This window comes from Heteronotia binoei, chromosome 1 (genome assembly GCF_032191835.1).
Source record: "Heteronotia binoei isolate CCM8104 ecotype False Entrance Well chromosome 1, APGP_CSIRO_Hbin_v1, whole genome shotgun sequence".
Classification (NCBI taxonomy): domain Eukaryota; kingdom Metazoa; phylum Chordata; class Lepidosauria; order Squamata; family Gekkonidae; genus Heteronotia; species Heteronotia binoei.
This window is the reverse complement of record NC_083223.1, coordinates 159,852,987-159,872,619: the sequence shown is the minus strand read 5'-3', so window position 1 is coordinate 159,872,619 and position 19,633 is coordinate 159,852,987. Positions and strand designations below refer to the sequence as shown.

At 42.0% G+C, this 19,633-nt stretch overlaps 1 protein-coding gene across 4 annotated transcripts in view; it reads right to left on the bottom strand.

The window, feature by feature from the left end:
- Nucleotides 1-19,633, bottom strand: part of RYR2 (ryanodine receptor 2) — a 757,628-nt gene that overhangs the window by 267,776 nt on the left and 470,219 nt on the right. For all 4 annotated transcript variants that reach the window (XM_060243352.1, XM_060243324.1, XM_060243334.1 and 1 more), the window contains 4 exons: nt 18,851-18,983; nt 17,841-17,944; nt 13,031-13,166; nt 2,551-2,737 (listed from right to left, as the gene is read on the bottom strand). In XM_060243352.1, the coding sequence (XP_060099335.1) occupies nt 2,551-2,737; nt 13,031-13,166; nt 17,841-17,944; nt 18,851-18,983 (560 nt within the window). The remainder of the gene's footprint in view (nt 1-2,550; nt 2,738-13,030; nt 13,167-17,840; nt 17,945-18,850; nt 18,984-19,633) is intronic.

Below are 19,633 nucleotides of genomic sequence, written 5' to 3'. Positions count from 1 at the left end.
ATTTTAAAAAACACTATATTCTATTGTCATCATATGATGAAAAAGGGAATGAATTAAGTTACTGATTTAGAAAGTAATACAAGATAAGCCAGATTCAAAGGGGAAAAGTCTTCTATCTGCACTTGTAGCTTACTCATCCTGTGTTTTGATGCCCAGAAAAGCTATACCCACATCTTACCTGAAACTAGGGATGGGCACGAACCTCATTGCAAACCTAAATTCCTCAAGAAAATCACCAAGTTCTTGGTTCATAAGCAGGGGTTGTGTAGTTGTGTCTGCAATGAACTTCCCATGAATCTTCATGGTTTTCATGGAGGTTCATGTGGTGATTTGTGTGGCAGACACAGTGGCGTTAATCAACTAATTATCAAAGCTATAGGGGGTATAGACTTCTGCAGCCCTGGAAACACCAATAGTGGCCTCCAAAACTTGATAGGCAGTGAAAGCTGCCAACAAGAGCAGAATGGATATATACCTCTAGTCAGGAACTCATTTGCATATTAGGCCACACTCCTGATGTCACCATTTTTGCACAGGGGGGCTTGTAGGAAAAGCCCAGCAGGAATCGTTTGTATATTAGGCCACACACCCCTGATGTCACCATTGTTTTGCACTGTTTCTTTTTTGTAGAAAAAGCCCAGCAGGAACCATTTGCAAATTAGGCCACACCCCCAACACCAAGCCAGCCAGAACTGCATTCCTGTGTGTTCCTATTATTTATTTATTTATTTGGAATTTATATCCCGCCCTTCCCACCTGGTGGCTCAGGGCGGCTAAGAAAAAGAAGAAAAGGCCCTGCCCCTAGCTCACTCACAGTTGTTTTTTACTTTGCAGCAGGGAGTTAGGCAAAGAGGAAAGGGAACTGGAAGTGAAAACAGTGGGGTTGGGATTTTTGGTGCTTCCTCAAGGCTCTGAGGCACTTGTCCTTCTGCTCAAGCCAAGCAGAGGGGCTCAGGAGTGGGTTCTTCAGCTGAGGCCCCACACTACCCCTCAGGGTTTTTTTAAACTTTCAGTATCTTTACCCCCTTTTGCCCTTTGGACCCTTAGATCCTCAATTTTCCTGCCTCTAGGCACCTGTGGTTGTGATTTCTCCAGAGAGCACTTTCTTGAAAGCACCTGCTTTTGGAGGGGGGGTGCTACTTGGCCCCCCAAAAATCTAATCCTCACCAAACTTTGAGGGCAGGTAGAGGGAAATTTTAGGGAGGTCCTCTAGCTTAGAGGGGACCTATCAGACACACTTCTGAACCTGGAGATCAAATAGAGGAGAGTCAGCAGGAGACTTGCTGCGAGACTGTCATTTCTAGTCCACAGGGGGGCATTCTACAGCATCACGAACCTCGTGAAATGAACCAGTTCAGTAAATGGGAAGGTTCATGGTTCATGAGGCCCCAAAAACTGGGATTAACCTCAATTTTCCCAGTTTGTGGCCAACCTGAAACCTTGCACTCAAGAGCAATCCATTTATATCTAGTTTCTATTCAATCTTCTTTTTTGTGATAACAGAATCACTATCTTTAAAAAACTCAGAGTTGTTGTTCATATTTTCAGCATTAAAAGGCCAGGCTGTTAATAATGATGCTCTAAAAATGCAAATGATAATAATGATGTTTCTGTATCAACCTATCTGCGTATTGACACCATTGTTTTCTGTCAGCCAATGAAGACATTTTTATTTCTTTTGACATTCCTCTACTGATCCTTCTTCCTGTTTATATTTTTTTATTTTTTTTTGTTTTTATATATGTATTGTTTTATAATCATGTGCCACTTTGAGGTACTAATTAGATGGATAAAATGTTTTAAATAAAAAATAAAATAAAATAAAATGTTATGTTATTTGGACCCTCTTTGCCCTTTGAACTGTCAGAACTATGTCTTCTGTGCCTCTGCACACACACACCCTTTGACTTAGCATCATCAGCTACCCTTGCTGTGCCTACCTCTCATCTTGGTTTTTCAACTCGCCACCCCACCCCCTCCTGTGCCACTGTTGTCTGATATGATGGGTGACCATGGTAACATGGCTTTTTCACCTCACAGCTATCTGACCTGCTAAATTTACAGTGCTAACTTAAGACATTTTTTAAACTACCCAGACTTTCAGTTACATGTATTCTGAGTATGCTTGACCCCCCCTTTAAAGATCTCTTAATTAGAATATTTTTTAGATTGTGATAGTTTTAGAGTGTAATTACTGAATATAAAATAATTTTTATTTTTATATTGTACTCTTCTTTTAAAATTAATTGATGTTGCTTCTTTATACCCCTTCAGCAACAGTTTTCCAAATTTTATGACATCAATTCTATTTTTAAAAAATGGTTACAAAATTGTTTTTCAGTATTTCTTCTAAGTGAGACTGAGAACAGCTATAAATAATTTAAATAACTATCCATAGAAAGCAATTTGGTTTTGAAGCTGAGAGGATAAGCTTTTACTTCCCTTATAGTCATAAAAAAGTGCCCATGGGCTAAATTTTAAATACAGAAAATGTCATCAGACATTTCATAGAACATGTCTGGAGAAGATAATCACTCCCATTCTACCTACAATGTTCTACTGGTTCCATTACTTGATGACGGTCCATCTCTTGTAGGATCTTCTGATATGTGTATGGCTTCTTCCATGGCAGCAAGCAGGCCATTCCCACCTTCTCCTCTCAGTGCTGGCCCAAAACACTCAGGACGTCGAATAAGTAGTCTGACCACCACATTAGCATTCTCTTCAACACTTTCTCCTACAACCATTCAGAGCAGCCAATTATTCAACAAAGCTAAGAAAAAGGAAATATTCAAAACTGATCAAAGAAAGGAGAACAACTATGATAGGTGAACAAGCATAAGCATGGTGATGCTTGCTGTCATGCCAGCTAGAGCAATTCTAGCTGTTTTACAACTCAATTGAGGAGACACATCCAGGTATGAAAGGATCATCTTTATGCTTACAGCTGTAATTGGGACAATCCTCCCATATTTAGTTTAACCATCTAGTTGACTCGTTGCATCAAATTTACTAGATCACTAGAAGATTATATAAAACATTCTATTTGTCTGTCTGTAATCTGTAAGGCCTATTAGTGGAGAGGAAAAGTTTAGGGATAAAAATTTGAAAAAGAGGGGACAGGAGCAATAAGCTAGAGAAAGAAATGCTTGAGAGAGGAGTTACAAGGAACGTGAAAAGTGCGTGTATTGGAAGAATTAACTTCCTTAACCCTTTGTTCCTTGACAGTCTCCCAAATTGTTTACTGCAATTAGTTAGTGGTAAAATTCTTGATACTTTTCCTGAATACCTGAGGCAGGGCAATTTATAAAATCAAACTGCCAGGATGAAATTTTTAAAATTTGGAAAAATAAATGAAACCTACATAAAATAATATTAACTATAAACCATGCTACAACATAGTACTACAAACACAGCAACAGTTGAACAGGATACCACTTACCTGTAGCTATTGTTCATTGGCATGTCTTCTGTGCAAGACATGGAACTGCACACATGTAAGCTGGCTGTGGACAGAAGTTTCTAGCTCAAAGAACCCAAGAAGAAATGTGATGGCCATTTCCTGTTTAACCATCATGTGCTCTAAAGGAGCAATGCCCCCTTCCCTCAATTCCTACTTGTCTGCCATGACTGGGAAAATGTAATTTGGTCTGTGGCATTCTGGGTTCGCAAACCACAAACCCTCATGAACTTAGGAGCTAAACAAATTGGTTCAATTTGTGAGGTTCATGACCCAGTAGAAAAGATCCTGCACAAATTAGCAAAACCAAACTCACAGGAGAACGTCAGTTGACTCTCCTCTACCTGATCTCAAGTTTGATGAGGATTGGATTTATGGGGTCCAAGTTATAGTACCCCCAGAAAAGTGCTTTCTGGAAAAATGATCACATGCAGTCATTCTGACAGGTGCACATTCAGGAGGTTCAGAAGTATATAGAACATATCCTATGCAAGCTACAGACATCAAAGTTACTGGGGACTGATCCCAGATGCTCCTCTACATGTCCTCCAAGTTCTGCCACCCCGTTGCTTTAAAGTTCTGTAAACATTTAGATTGAGCAGGGATAATCTGGAAATGTATCCATTCACAAACCAACATGAATCTCCCTGAACAGCTGGAAAGTTTGTGCTGGTTGACCTGCCACAAACTTCAGTTCACAAACCATGAACTAGCCAAAATTGGTAATGAACTTTAATTTGTTAGTTGGTTCGTGCCTATCCCTGATTACAGACAGTGATCACTGGGGAACTATCTTGGGCTTTGGTAGGTAGACATCAAGTAGACCTTTTGGGCATCAGTGGGAGAGCCTGTAAGAAAAAACAGTAGAGCCCTGCACTAAATCATGATACATAGATACAGCCACTAGATGAACCTTAACTGAGAAAACAGCTAGACCCACCAAACTCAGGGACAGTAGTTGGCAGGAGACTGGAGATAGGCCCTTAGAAATGATCCATGAGGCAAAACATTTCCATTTATTGAAAAATGAGATGGTTTTCTAGATTAGGTCAAAACCTCTAGAGAAAACTAGACTGGTTATTGGATTCTCCACGTCGATTGGTTAACAGTGGTGGCTGAGGGGCAAGCCATGGCCAAGAGACAAGAGCAGTTCGGTGGTCTGTGGCCAGGTTCTCATGCTGAGGCTTCCAGTGGTCGGGGCTAAAATGTCTCAGGGGACATACTCTTATGATGTCCCAGATACTTTCATGAAGGAGGAGAATGGCATGGATGCTTAGTCTGATTACAAAGCAGGCCTGTTGAACATACCCTGCTCAGATGCGGCTATGGCAGTGGCAGAGATCTTCCCTAAAGCAGCCTCATCAACAGCTAATGTTCCATGAGCTATTGTCTCACCGATGATGATGAGGATTCTCCAAGCCATCAGACAGAATTGGGGTACATTGTGATGAAAGAGGAGCCCTCCTGGTCAAAAGGTCCCATGCAAGTGGAAAGTGCCAGCATTCCACTTTTGCCAGCTGGAAGAGCTCTGAAAACCAAATTTGGCAGGGCCAAAAAGGAATTAGGATTCAGTTTGAGCTGTCTGCCTGAATCTTGCCAAGTACCCTGCTGATTAATGGGGAAGGTGGAAATGCATAACAAAGGACACCCATCCCAAAAAAATTGAGATGAATTCCCTATTGAATAGGGGTTACTGTCCTCCATGGAACAGAAGACCAGAGCCCTTGCCAGTGCCATGAACAAGCTGATCTGTGGCATGCCCAAAGGTCTAAAGTGGTTTGTACATAGTAGTTCTTCATAGACTATTCATGATGAAAGCAGGGGAGCCTGCAGAACATCTCTGCCTTTGTACTGAAGGATCCTGCTATGTGAATGGTCTTTAGGTACATATGATGGAAATAGCCATCTCTCAAGTAGTGACAGCCTTTGAACATGAAGCCAGGAAGTCAGTGTCCCTTACTTGTCCAGATGAAACATTGTCTCTTCACATGAAACATTGTCAAATTGAAACATATTGAAACATAGTCTGTCTATACCTTCTGCATTGCAATATACCTGCAAATGAAGTGAGGGTATAATGGATAGCATGCAGTTCAAGAAAGTCGATGTGCAACCTCCTCTGCAAAACAGACCAAGTGCCCTGGATGAGTAGTCTCTCTGCGTGTTATGTATGTGGACTCAAGGGAAAACTTTGGTGTTTCATTGGAGCCACATGGACTGAGCTTGGGGACCTGGGAACAAAGGACTGTAGGATTCAAACCCCCACAGCCCAGGACCAATCACAAGCCCCCGCCGGTTTGAATGACTCAATAACATGCTTGTGCAGGAACCCAGAGATGTATATAAGTTTGGCCCATGGGCCCCAACACCAGTCTTGATTGTAAACCTTTACTATGTGATTCCTATTAAAGAGCTTGTACCACTCATTCCAAGACTCTGCCATGCTTAGAACCCACAATATTATAGTGGCGACGAGCATGGGATCCGGATGAGCAAGATTCAGGGCAACCCGGCATCACCAAGCGCACTGAGCTCCAGCATCACCGCGCAACAGGCACCACCACCCGGCCTGATCATGGCTGCCATGCCCAGATCATGGCTGCCATGCAAAACTCCATTCCGGAATTCGACATGGCACAGCCTGAGGCCTGGGAAGTCTGGGTCAAAAGACTCAAGTACCACCTCATGGCACAGCGAATCAAGTATGATGAACACGCAATCAAGAAGGCCATTCAGCTGAGCATCGCCACGCTACAGCTAGCAGAGGGTCTGGTTGCACCAGAGACACTCGAGGCATCTTCCTTCGACAAGATCATAGAGGCGATGACCGGCCATTTCGTCCCAAAGCCTACTCTCCTCACCTGGAAGCTACAGTTCCTCGACAGCTTCCAGGAGCCGAACGAGACCGAAGCGACCTTCCTAGCTCGCCTGCAAGACTTGGGCAGGAAGGCGGAGTACGGCGCACAATTGGAAAAGAATCTGCTCGTGAAGTTCACTCATGGCCTCAGGGACAGGAAGGCACGTCAGAAAATCACGACGGAATCAAAGCTGACCTTGGAGAAGGCCCTACAAATAGCTACCGCAGTGGATGCAACAAATAGAAAGCCCGTCGCCCAGGGCCCAATGCCCACCAGCTATGACCAGCCACAGAATCAGACGACTCAGACGGCGATGACACCCTCAAGCTGCACCAGGCAACCCAACAAAAGCCTAGGCCACGAGCAACAGAATCGACCACCCCAAAGACCTGCGCCAGCTGTGGGGAGCCACATGAGCGGCGCACATGCAAGTTCAGGAGCACAACCTGCCATACACGCTGGAAGGCTGGGTACATAGCTCGGGTGTGCCGATCGGTGGCACTGCTCCAAGGAAAGCTTCCTTGCCAATAGAACGGCTGCTGCCACGAGGTCACACTAGTGGACGACATCCAGGTACTCACCACTTCAGGGACCCAGGTAAGCCAGTTGCCCAGTCCCTCCCCGGATAAATACTAAGAACATAAGAACATAAGAGAAGCCATGTTGGATCAGGCCAACGGCCCATCAAGTCCAACACTCTGTGTCACACAGTGGCAAAAAATGTTATATACACACATACACTGTGGCTAATAGCCACTGATGGACCTGTGCTCCATATTTTTATCTAAACCCCTCTTGAAGGTGGCTATACTTGTGGCCGCCACCACCTCCTGTGGCAGTGAATTCCACATGTTAATCACCCTTTGGGTGAAGAAGTACTTCCTTTTATCCGTTTTAACCTGTCTGCTCAGCAATTTCATCGAATGCCCACGAGTTCTTGTATTGTGAGAAAGGGAGAAAAGTACTTCTTTCTCTACTTTCTCCATTCCATGCATTATCTTGTAAACCTCTATCATGTCACCCCGCAGTCGACGTTTCTCCAAGCTAAAGAGTCCCAAGCGTTTCAACCTTTCTTCATAGGGAAAGTGCTCCAGCCCTTTAATCATTCTAGTTGCCCTTCTCTGCACCTTCTCTAAAGCTATAATATCCTTTTTGAGGTGCGGCAACCAGAACTGCACACAGTACTCCAAATGAGACCGCACCATCGATTTATACAGGGGCATTATGATACTGGCTGATTTGTTTTCAATTCCCTTCCTAATAATTCCCAGCATGGCATTGGCCTTTTTTATTGCAAACGCACACTGTCTTGACACTTTCAGTGAGTTATCTATCATGACCCCAAGATCTCTCTCTTGATCATTCTCTGCCAGTTCACACCCCATCAACTTGTATTTGTAGCTGGGATTCTTAGCCCCAATGTGCATTACTTTGCACTTGGCCACATTGAACCGCATCTGCCACGTTGACGCCCACTCACCCAGCCTCAACAGATCCCTTTGGAGTTCCTCACAATCCTCTCTGGTTCTCACCACCCTGAACAATTTAGTGTCATCCGCAAACTTGGCCACTTCACTGCTCACTCCCAACTCTAAATCATTTATGAACAAGTTAAAGAGCATGGGACCCAGTACCGAGCCCTGTGGCACCCCACTGCTTACCGTCCTCCACTGCGAAGACTGCCCATTTATACTCACTCTCTGCTTCCTATTACTCAGCCAGTTTTTGATCCACAAGAGGACCTGTCCTTTTACTCCATGATTCTCAAGCTTTCTAAGGAGCCTTTGATGAGGAACTTTATCAAAAGCTTTCTGGAAGTCAAGGTAAACAACATCTATCGGGTCTCCTTTGTCCACATGTTTGTTCACCCCCTCAAAGAAATGCAACAGGTTAGTGAGGCAAGATCTTCCCTTGCAGAACCCATGCTGAGTCTTCCTCAATAACCCGTGTTCATCAATGTGCCTACTCATTCTGTCCTTGATAATGGTTTCTACCAACTTTCCCGGTATTGAAGTCAGACTGACTGGCCTGTAATTTCCCGGATCTCCTCTGGAACCTTTTTTAAAGATGGGGGTGACATTTGCTACCTTCCAGTCCTCAGGAATGGAGGCAGATTTCAATGAAAGATTACAGATTTTTGTTAGAAGATCCACAAGTTCAACTTTGAGTTCCTTCAGAACTCTCGGATGTATGCCATCCGGACCCGGTGACTTATTAGTTTTTAATTTGTCTATCAGTTGTAGGACCTCCTCATTTGTCACCTCAATCTGACTCAGGTCTTTCAACACCCCTTTCAACACTACGTGACTGTGTTCATGGAAGGCAAGCCGTGCAAAATGGAGATAGACTCCAGGGCAGGCCAGACAGTCATTTTGGCCCACACGTTCAGGGAGATGTGCCCCGGGGGGGGAGCTCAGTTAAAACCAACCTCATTCCTTGTCTGGTACTTTCAAAAGCGGGAAGTTGCAGTCCGGGGAGTGGGCCTGGTCCACGTTAGGTATGGAAAGTTCAAGGGCAAGCTCCCCCTCATCGTAGTGGAGGGTGATCTGTGCAGCCTTCTAGGTTGGTCCTGGTTCCAGGCACTGGGCATCCAAGTGACGGGGATCCATTACACCCTCGTTCAAAGGGACTTTCAAAGGGTTCCCCACAGTTTTCGACGGAACTCTGGGAATATACACCAGGGCCCCCATAGCCTTACAACTAGACCCCAACGGGTAGCCCATATGGCTGAAGGCCAAGTGGGTGCCACTAGCTCTCAGGCCCAAGATCGAAGAGGAGCTTGACCGCCTCGTGGCCCAAAGGGTTCTGGAACCAGTTGCTAATGCAAAGTGGGAGACTCCCATAGTTGCTAATGCAAAGTGGGAGACTCCCTGATCAAACCCAATGGCAGCATACACATCTGCACTGACTATAAATGCATGATAAATAAGGCATTGCAAGGCCATGCATACCCCGTTCCAGTTGTGAGCCATGTGTTAGCATCCCTAGCGGGAGCAAAAAAATTTTGGAATACTGGATTTGGCACAAGCATACCAACAGCTCCCTGTGGACGCAGCCACAGCACAAGGTGGCGGTAGCAGAGCCCTTACACAGACTGCTGGACAAAAGGGCATCGTGGGTTTGGGGTCATCGGCAAGCCGCCACTTTCTAGGCGGTAAAATACATTTTGACTTCTAATAGCTTGCTGGAGCACTTCAACGAGCGGCTACCCGTCGTGCTCGCGTGCGACGCATTGCCTTACGGGGTCTTCATGCTTAGAACCCACTATATTACACTGCAGGACCCAAAACCCCAAAACTGTGAATGAATGTCAGGGCTATACGTTCTAATAAACTAATTCTGAAGGGGACATATCCTCAACCTGTCTAGCTCGCCAGCAACCCAACGAGTCCCTGGCCAATTTCAGCGCTGCTCTCTGTTGATTGTCCATCCACTGTGAGTTCCTTATCCTGGATGAAGCCATGAAGAACCAGTTCATCTTCATCCTGTGGGATGAGAAGCTGTGGCGGAAACTGGTCAGTAAGGATGACACTGACCTGGCCAAGGTTATAACAGCAGTGGTGTTAAAGACACTCATTGGTCTTAAAGGTGCTTTCTTTGTAATTCTCCCATGGGATCCAGGGAACTGGCCAAAGGAAGCTCTGGCTCTTTCCTTCCTTCCCCAGGGGACCAGGAGACAGAGGAACCTCAGCCAACAGTATGGAGCAGAGATCCATCAGTGGCTATTAGCTGCAGTGTGTGTGTGTGTGTGTGTGTGTGTGTATATATATATATATAATTTTTTTTTGCCTCTGTGTGACACAGAGTGTTGGACTGGATGGGCCATTGGCCTGATCTAACATGGCTTCTCTTATGTTCTTAACAGAAGGAAGAAAGGCTTGGCTCAGTAGCTCTTCTGTATGATTGAGAGAGTCTGGCAAAACAAGGTATCCCTCCTCACCTTCCTCCCCAAGGGAGGAGCCTCAGCCAATGGAGAAAATAGAGGCTTTGCTCTGTAGCTCCTGTGCAATGGAGCAAGTCTTGCAAAGAAAGCAACAGAAAAGGAGAAGGAAGCAGATGACAGCCAGTTCTTTGGGGGTTGATAGGAGCCCTCTGGGGACCTTATTTGGTCCCCAGGCTACATGTTTGACACCCCTGGCTTAAAATCTTAATTAGGAGAGATTGCAGCTAGCTCTTCCACTCACATGTCTGGAGATGGTTCAGGAACTAACACTTGAACCCACAGTGGACTCCATATCAACTTAGGATTCAACAGAATGATGAAGGAATTCTTGAGATGGGTTGGGTTGGACCTGAGGAACAATATCAAACCCGTTGATGCATGCAGTCATAACACTTCAGGTACTCTCACAATACTCTCTCCATCATTGTACTTGTCCCATTCTTGGATGCATGCTGGAAACATAATGGGGACACCAGGGCATAGGTTGGAAAGCCTAAAGCCATGGTGTCAAAGCAGTCAGATCTGAGCATGGAACTGGCTGAGAATCATGAGATATCACAGGAGCCAGTTGCCTTTCTGGTTCTAGAAGTGAATGGTCCAAGGGGTGGATGGGCAAGGCAGGGGTGCATAGTGGATCCAATATGGCTTCCTGATGGTCAGGTGCCAGAGTCAGTGTGGTTAAGAGCAACGGATTCTCTGAAGAACTGGGTTTGTGTTATGTATGTGGATTCATGTGAGAACTGAATTGGGCATTCCTGCCTGGCATACTGGAGCCAGACGACCAGAGCTTGAGGACTTGGGAACAATGGTCAGCAGGATCCTAATTCCTGCTGCCCCGCTCCAATCACGGGGCCCCTGCTGGTTTGAATGGACCAATAGAGTGTTTGTGTGGGAACCCTGACGTGTATATAGTTGCCCCTGTGGGCCCAGCCTTCAGTCTTATGCTTAGCCTTACGATGTAATCAATAAAGAGCTGATGTTTCACTAGCACCTCAACTCATCGATCCTTAGGACCCATTATATTATAGTTTGATTCCATAATCCTCCACATGAAGCCAGCTGGGTAATTTGGAGTCAGTCACAGCTCTTCTAGAACTCTCTCAACCCCCAAAATAAATCTAGCTCACCAACTAGTACAGGAAAAGAGGAACTTCAGAATGCAAGACAATCTTAGGATCTCCTGGCTATACTACACACAATACCATAATTATTATTATTAGAACCAATGGAGGCAGCAGTTGAGGCTGATGCTCCTTAGAAACAGACTTAGCCCTCTGCTCACCCTTGAAATTTGTCTTAGATTCTTTCACTGGTGGTTCTGAGAAACTCCATTGGATCACACTCAGAATGGGTGATTTTGAGTACTGTCTTAGGGGCTTTAATACAGGAACCAATGGAACCGAGATGACCAATGTCAGTCTTGAATGGTGCTTAGAACTGCCCAATGGTTTAAGTATTTTGGCAGATGAAACTACTTTTTCCCAAAGGGAAGCTTTTAGCCTTGATACCCTGATAGCCTTTAGGGTGAATTGCCACATTCTACAAGCTGCCTCGTTATGACCTTCCCCGAGGCACATTAGGCACAGATCATGCCCATCTATATGCATCATATTTGCACTGCATTTAGAACATTTCTTGAAAAGTCCTTTCACAGACATGGTTACTCAATGCCCAAGAAAACAGACCCAGTGGGGGACTGAAAACAGTGCATGACTGCACACTGGAGAAGCTGAGAAGAAAGTAGTCCTGTATGATGATGGCAGCTGTTTCACCTCACAGTCTTTTCAACTTACACACAAACATACATACGCACACACACACACTTGGGAATAGGAAAAAAAGGCTAGGATGCTCCTATTCAAGTGGCAATATAACAATCAGCAGATATACCATGAATACAAACTACCATATGCTATAATATAATCAACAAAGTAATGAGTATAATCAAATACAACACATTTTGAGTCCATTCCTATCCATTTTCTACTTCATCATGCCAAGTATAATAGATACAGATGACAATAATCAAAATATATAAAACTAACACATTCTACATGAGGAAGCAATTATATACACACATTTGAGAACAGGCGAAAGACTAGGATGCTCCTATCCAAAGAAGAAACTGGTAGCAAAGAAGAAACTGAGGGAAGGAGGTGCCATTCCCTCAGAGCACATGACAGTTTAGATGAACATATGAAGCTGCCTTATACTGCATCAGACCCTCGGTCCATCAAAGTCAGTTTTGGAAGAAGGCCACTGCATTCACTTTGGAGGGGAGGGTTCTTCAGAGCTAGAAACTTCTATTCCTGGCCAACCAAGACATACGCAGTCCCAATGTGGGACTGCACAGAGATGAATATCAGGTTCCTAATAATTCCATTCAAAAACAATCAGCAGTTTTTAATCCACTGCATATTTAGATATAGATTACAGTCTGTTATTTGGATCCATTCCAAAGAAGCAACTTTTGCTCCTCAACAATGGCAACATTCCACAAAACTTTGTCAGATATGGATTGATTTTTATATATACACACATATAAATCAAGAAAAATTAGCAAAAAAATAGGTAATGAAGAAAGGTATGACAAGAAAACAGACACAGACCAGACAACACACCCCAGCAAAAGATCCAAAAATTTAAAACACAAACTAAAAAGCACATAATTTCAGGTTCTGATCTTTGATGTATTGAAATAAAACTAACTTACATAATAGTTTAGGCACAACAAAATATACATACACAGTTAAGAAATTATTTTAGTACCATTGCAAAACACAGCAAAACGAAGAAAATCCAAGTATCGTTCTCCTTCTACTGGATTCCATCCAATATCTGGGTATCCTTTTGAAATCAGCAAAGGGCAGCTTTGCAAACCACATCCAGCCAAGTACCGGACTACCTACGAATAAGGCAAAATGAAAGAAGAGAGTATTTACTACAAAAAAGGGCTGAAATCTCAGTTTTTTAGAAAGTTCTTTTACACTCCCTCTCATTAGCTTGGCTTCTGCTCCCTTTATCTTTTTGTAAGTTGTGAGGAAACATTTCCCATTACTATCTTTACCCTTGTTACTATTTGGATGCCTGATATACATAGGGTTTCCAGGCCTGGACTGGTAACCAGAAGACTGGGAGGAGCAGGAAAGAGGGGGTAGCTGTCAGTGATAGCATGATGTCACTTCCAGGACAAGCAGAGTTTCCAGTGATTTATAGAGAGGACTGATGTGACTGATGCCAAGTTTTAAAAGTTTTCTCTCTGCCCCCAGCTGCTGGGGTACTGGCAGGCAAGGCCCACTGGGAGTGGAAGATCTCCTGCCCCATTGGGCATATGGCAACCCCAGATATAAAGAATGTTTGATAAAATATGCTTAAATGCCATTCAATTCAAGCAAAACTTCAGTGCCATCCTAAACATAATTTCCTAGGAGTTAACCCCACTGAATGAAATTGGATTTACTTCTGAGTATACCTACTTAGGATTGTTATCTTAATCATGTTCAACGTTTTCCAAACTCTTTACTATTTTGTAAAATTTGAGCCATTTTCATAGTTGGGCTTTAATAAAAGGCTTTAATAAACCATTCTTAGTAATTTAGTAAGTAAAATTTTACTTAGTAAAATTTTATTTGTATCCCACCCTGAGCCTGCTCCGGTGGGGAGGGCGGGATGCAAATAAAAATTGTTGTTGTTGTTGTTGAATTTACCAGAAGAATGCTCCCTTCTCAGTGTGGCTTCCATGAGAGTACTTTCTTTCTGGATTGAAACATTTTCTGACCATGTAGATCCATGCCAGAGTAACTTTGAAGCTACACAACTATAAAAGTCTACATGGGTCTTTCCTTGGAGGCAGCTCAGGTACTCCAGCTGGCACAGAATACTGCATCTAGATTACTATCAGGAGCTAGGTGGAAGGTGGACTATGCATATTATGCCTATTCTGCAATCACTCCATTCATTACTCATTAGCTTTTGAGTTCAGTTTAAGGTATTGATTAGTACCTATAAAGCACTCCATGGCCTAGGACAGAGGTGTCAAACATGTGGCCCACAGGTAAGATCTTCCTCTGCAGGGCTCAAATCCAGCCTGTGAGCAACTGGCTGTCTCCTGCTTCCTTCCCCAAGGCTGCTGTTGCCTCCACACTGCAGCTTACTTTTACCCAGTTTCCTCTCCTGCTTCCTCAAGACTTGATCTCTCTCTCTCTCACACACACACAGAGCTCCCTCAGTCACTGCTTCCTGTTTGCATGGGAGAGATACAAAGCCAAGCCTCACTTCCCTGCATTGGTTGAGTTCTCCTCCATTAGGAGAAAGGAAGGGGCAGTAAAGGGCAAGAAAAAGCAACAAATGGAGACTAGCAAAGTTTTATTTCAGGTATAAACTTTCATAGGTATGCACATTTCTTCTTTTTCTTCTTCTGGAAGGAAGATTCGTCTAACAAACATAATTTACATTGAAAATGTTGTGCTCTGTTGTCTCTTTGAGACTTGATTTTTCAATCACACACACACATGTACATGTGTTAAAAGAAAGAGGTGCATTGGGAAAAAGAGAAAGGAGAATTAAAAGGAAATTATGTTGTCGTATTCTGAAAAGTTATTTTAAAAAGATTAGATTTCACTGTTTTTATTTTCTTTCAAAAAGAATTAGAATTAGGAATTCGAATATTTGGACTGGATTCCATTGTTTGATAACTGGAAATAGATTGCTAAGTATTTAAAAATACATCTATGGCTCCATATGTTCCAATTCAACACGTCTCCCTTTCTACCCTCCAACCTCTCTGGCTGCTTTTCTTTACTCCCCCTTTGCTTTTTACAGTTTCATTATTATCACTAGCACTGAGTGGATTTTGCACAGTCTGAAATCAGCACACTATGTCACTTGGAGGGATCCCACTCTCCAGTTTAAATAGATGAAGATTTTTTTAAAAAACAACAACAACAACCTAGCAGCACAGCTTGCAAACTTTATTAGTAGAAAGGAGCAAGAGTCTAGTAGCACCTAACAAAATTTGTGGCAGGGCATTAATTTTCATGAGTCACTATTCAATTCATCATATGCAGCTAGAATGAGTCTATGGCTATAATCGCTTACACAAAATAATGCACTTTCAATCCACTTTCGATGCACTTTCCAACTGGATTTTGTCAATTCACATAATCCAGTTTGAAAGTGCATTGAAAGTGCATTATTCAGTGTGTGTGATCACAGCCTATTGGTCCCTATAACTTGGAGAGTAGAGTGATTTCAGATGCCAAATGACAATAGCAATTGTTGGTAATGAAACAGGAAACCTAGGTTTCATTTCAGTCCTGAAGGATGCATTGTCTTAAGCGTTATGCTCAGTTGCAATTCAGAAGCCTCTCTTTCTAATTTCCATTTGAAATTCCTTTTTAAGATAATTGCTTCTCTTATGTCAGCAACTGAATATCCTGGAAGGTTAAATGTTCTCCCATTGTTTTTGAATGTTGTGGTTTCTAATGTCAGACTTATATCCATTTATTCTTATTGCACTTATTGCATCCTCCTGGACTGAATCCTACTGGACCAAACTGAGACCTAGGTTTCCTGTTTCATTACCAATGCTGGCATCTCCACACGTACAACCCCTCTGCGTATCACACCTAATCCAATCAAGTCTGCTGTTGTCATTCACCTGCAATTGCCATTTGGCATCTGAAATCACCTTTATAAAGTTTATATCTCTGGTACCTCATATTACATCTTATAGCACACATTACCCAGCTCAACTAAGTGACATTTATGTCAGATCTGTCCCTCATAACAAATAAGTTTGACACCTCTGGCCTAGGACTTACATACCTGCAGGACTGTAATACCCAGCATGTTCCACTATGGCAGCTTCACTCATCTAAGTAAAAGCTTCTGATGGTACCATGATGCAAATGGATAAGATCAATAATTGCCCATACCTGAGGATTCTACCCTGAGGAAAACTCTCACACTTCTATCATTGTGTTGAATCTGTAAAATGGTAATGTTTAGGAGGGCATTTTTTATACAGGGTAAATAATTTTTTATGTTTGTATATCTGTTACACTTTTATTGCATTATTTTCTGATTTTGTTCTGTAATTTTATTTCACAAAATGCAGAAATGGTGAGGAAAAAGCTTAAGACAACAGTTTAAAAAAAGCAAGGACAGAAACTGAGCAAAGATTCATTTTTGAAGGTTTAGCAAAGTGTTTTCTTCTTAGAGTGAAATTTATTTATTTAGCTGTATTTATGTCCCACCCTCCCCATGGAAGCAGGCTCAGTTGGTCCTACTTGGTCCTCACTGGGTCAATATTCAGCTTTATTAAATTATTTATGTACAATATTGTCTGTACAGTATTGTTCTCCAAATTTGTAACATTTTTTACTGTTTTGTTTATTCTATATATTGTTCTATACTGCCATTTTTTTGTATTTTCTGACCCTGTAATCCAATTTTTAATTTTTGCCCATCTGTATTATACTGTTTCACTGTTCCACTGCATTGTTGTTTAACCATGTAATCCACCTTGATTCTCAGTGAAAAATCCAGAAACTGAATAAATAAATCATGCAGACTGTTCACAGATCTGCTTTTCAAATCTTGGGTGGAAACCAAGCTACAATCAAAATTCAGTTTTAAAATGTATACATATTCTTACTTCAAACAGCGTCATGCATATTTGTCCTGATTCAAGAAAACACTCCAGAGATGAAAATTATTTTTGAGATATAGGTCAAACTTACCAGGCTCATAAAAGATAGCTGTGGGAGGAGATCATATTCTGCAAGCACAGGTATAAACCAGGCATGGCCACACTATCACTGTTAAAAGCTTCTGAGAGAAGTACTGATGTTGCCAAGCAGGTGTAAAATTGCTGGGTGGCCATGTTACTTGTCACAGGGTACAATCTTGTGATATTACATGCATGTGGTAATGACACATCTAAAATTATGCAAGCCGTGAGTTTGTAAATGCATATATTCACAAACATATGCACAGGACTTTTTTGTAGCAAGAGCTCCTTTGCATATTAAGCCACACACCCCTGATGTAGCCAGTCCTCCAAGAGCTTACAGTAAGCCCTGTAAGAAGAATCTGTCAGGTCTATGACTATCTTTAATAATAACAACTCTCCATTTCATCAGGATTAGCATTTATTGCAAGACAGGATAATACTGGCAAAGCCAGTGATGAAATTAAGGTGGGTTTCAGGTGAGGGAATATATATAGAAGCAGTTAGCCGTTACATGTGTGCCTGATGTTCTGGCATGAGATAAATTCAAAACACCAAATTGTTATAAGGCAGACATTCTCACACTGTAATATTTATTAGCAAAACACTCTAACAGATAGTGATGACCTTGAGAGACAGGCACGGTTAGAGGGCCCGACTACTTTCATTTTCCGAGCAGCATAGCAGGTGTTTCAGACCAGAACAGTGATAGAACAAGACATTAACATGGCAAGGGATCTTGACAGTGTGTGGCCTAATATACAAAAGAATTCCTGCTACAAAAAAAAGCCCTGCATATGCATGATACTTATGTGTAAAAACTTAGATAACTATCTAGATAATTACCTTCTCAAGATCAGGCTCCCTTAAAGCTAAAGCAAGTTCATTATTATCCATTACAGATGCTGCTGCCACATCTAAAGGTGTTGATCCACGCATAGAAGGGGATGCTGTTAAAAGAACATTTAAAAAGTTATTATGTATGGGAAATGCATAAAATTAGGATTACTTTTAGATAAGCATCACTATACCTCCACAAAACAAAACAAAAAACTATCCACAATGAGTACATTGTTCATGCTACAGTTGGAATTCCTCATTTTATAACTACACAGCCATTTCTTTTTATATTCAAAGTGTATTATAGAATTTAATAACGTTTTTACAATAAAGCTTTATTTTACATACTCAGTCCCCCAGAACTAACTGTCAATATGAGTGTTGACTATAGAAGTCTTTAATGAACAGATTGCAATGTGCAGAAACTATGGTGGTAAATGGAGTGGTTTAGGAATAATATTCATTAATATCTATTCTCTCTCTCTCTTTTTTTAAATTTTTAAATTTAAAATTAAATTTAAAATTTAAATTTTAAGTTTTGAAAAGCTTTATTAATATAAAGGTCAAGGTACAATAGTTTCCTGGGACCCACGGGTTTTCCCTGTTTGTTTGTTTCTAGTTTTATTGTTCAGCTTATCTGGGAATGGGTCTGCTCCTTCACGGGCACCTCTGCAAATTGCCTGTCATTACAATTTGCCCATGGGGGGAGCAGTAAAGGGGGGTGGGGGGAGGGTAATGGATTGCATTTGCTGTCATCCTTTTTCAGTTACAAAACATTCTGGTTACAGTTGGTTTTGCTGTTCAAGTGTGCCATCTACTGGACAACAAGGGAAATGGCAGAGTTTTATACTGTCGTGTGTCATATTCTCTTGTTCTCCCTCTAGTTTTTTATGGTCAGGCATGACGATATCTATTCTCTTTTCAAGAGATCTATTTATAAAATAGACCCACTGATCTTTTTTAATAAAACAGATAGCAATGTATTATAGTTCAGGACATTTTTAATAAATACTTACCAAGGCCAACACTGCTATTTTCCAAAAGATAGCTAAGATGATCAAACATAGCCTTTTGGTTCTGTCTGCTGATGCGGCAAAAATAACACAGAAAACGACAGCAATTTGCCACCATCTTAGGAAAGGTGATTTCCTAGACAAACAATACTATGTTAGTGTGTAAAAACTATGAATGTTAAAAACTATGAATGTTTTGCTGCATATTTTAGAGAAGCTGTGGCCCTTCTGACTGAACATCCTGCACATATTCCTAATGGTCAAACTTAATTAGATGCTGGAAGAGCCACAAAATTGTCTATTTAGCATTTCTAAAGATAATTGCATCCACACACTAAAACCAATTCATTTTAGGATCACAGCAGTGGACAAGGAGTTGGAGTGAAAAGTAACTTAAACAAGCCAGAAAGCCTCTAAAAGTTCTCCCAAGACTCAGTTTCATGGAATTGGCTCTAATTACATCCACTAAAAGTTCTCCTGTACTCAAGGTGAGAATAGGGATGTGCAAAAAAATAAAAAAATAGATCTGATAACATCAAGATTTGGGGCTATTCAGGGGTAAGATATTCAGAAGGGCCAAATATCCCTAAATACCAAATTCGGCTATTCCCGAATATAAAGGAGATATTTCGCCACTCTTGAATATACGGCTCCATTATACCCTATCGGCCATTGAAGTAAATGGCAAAATAGGGTATAATGAATTGCAGGTAAGCGTAAGGGGTTTGAGGTAGAGGCTCCAAATTTTCAGGGCAGATGCAGGAGCCTCTCCCCAACAGAACCCCC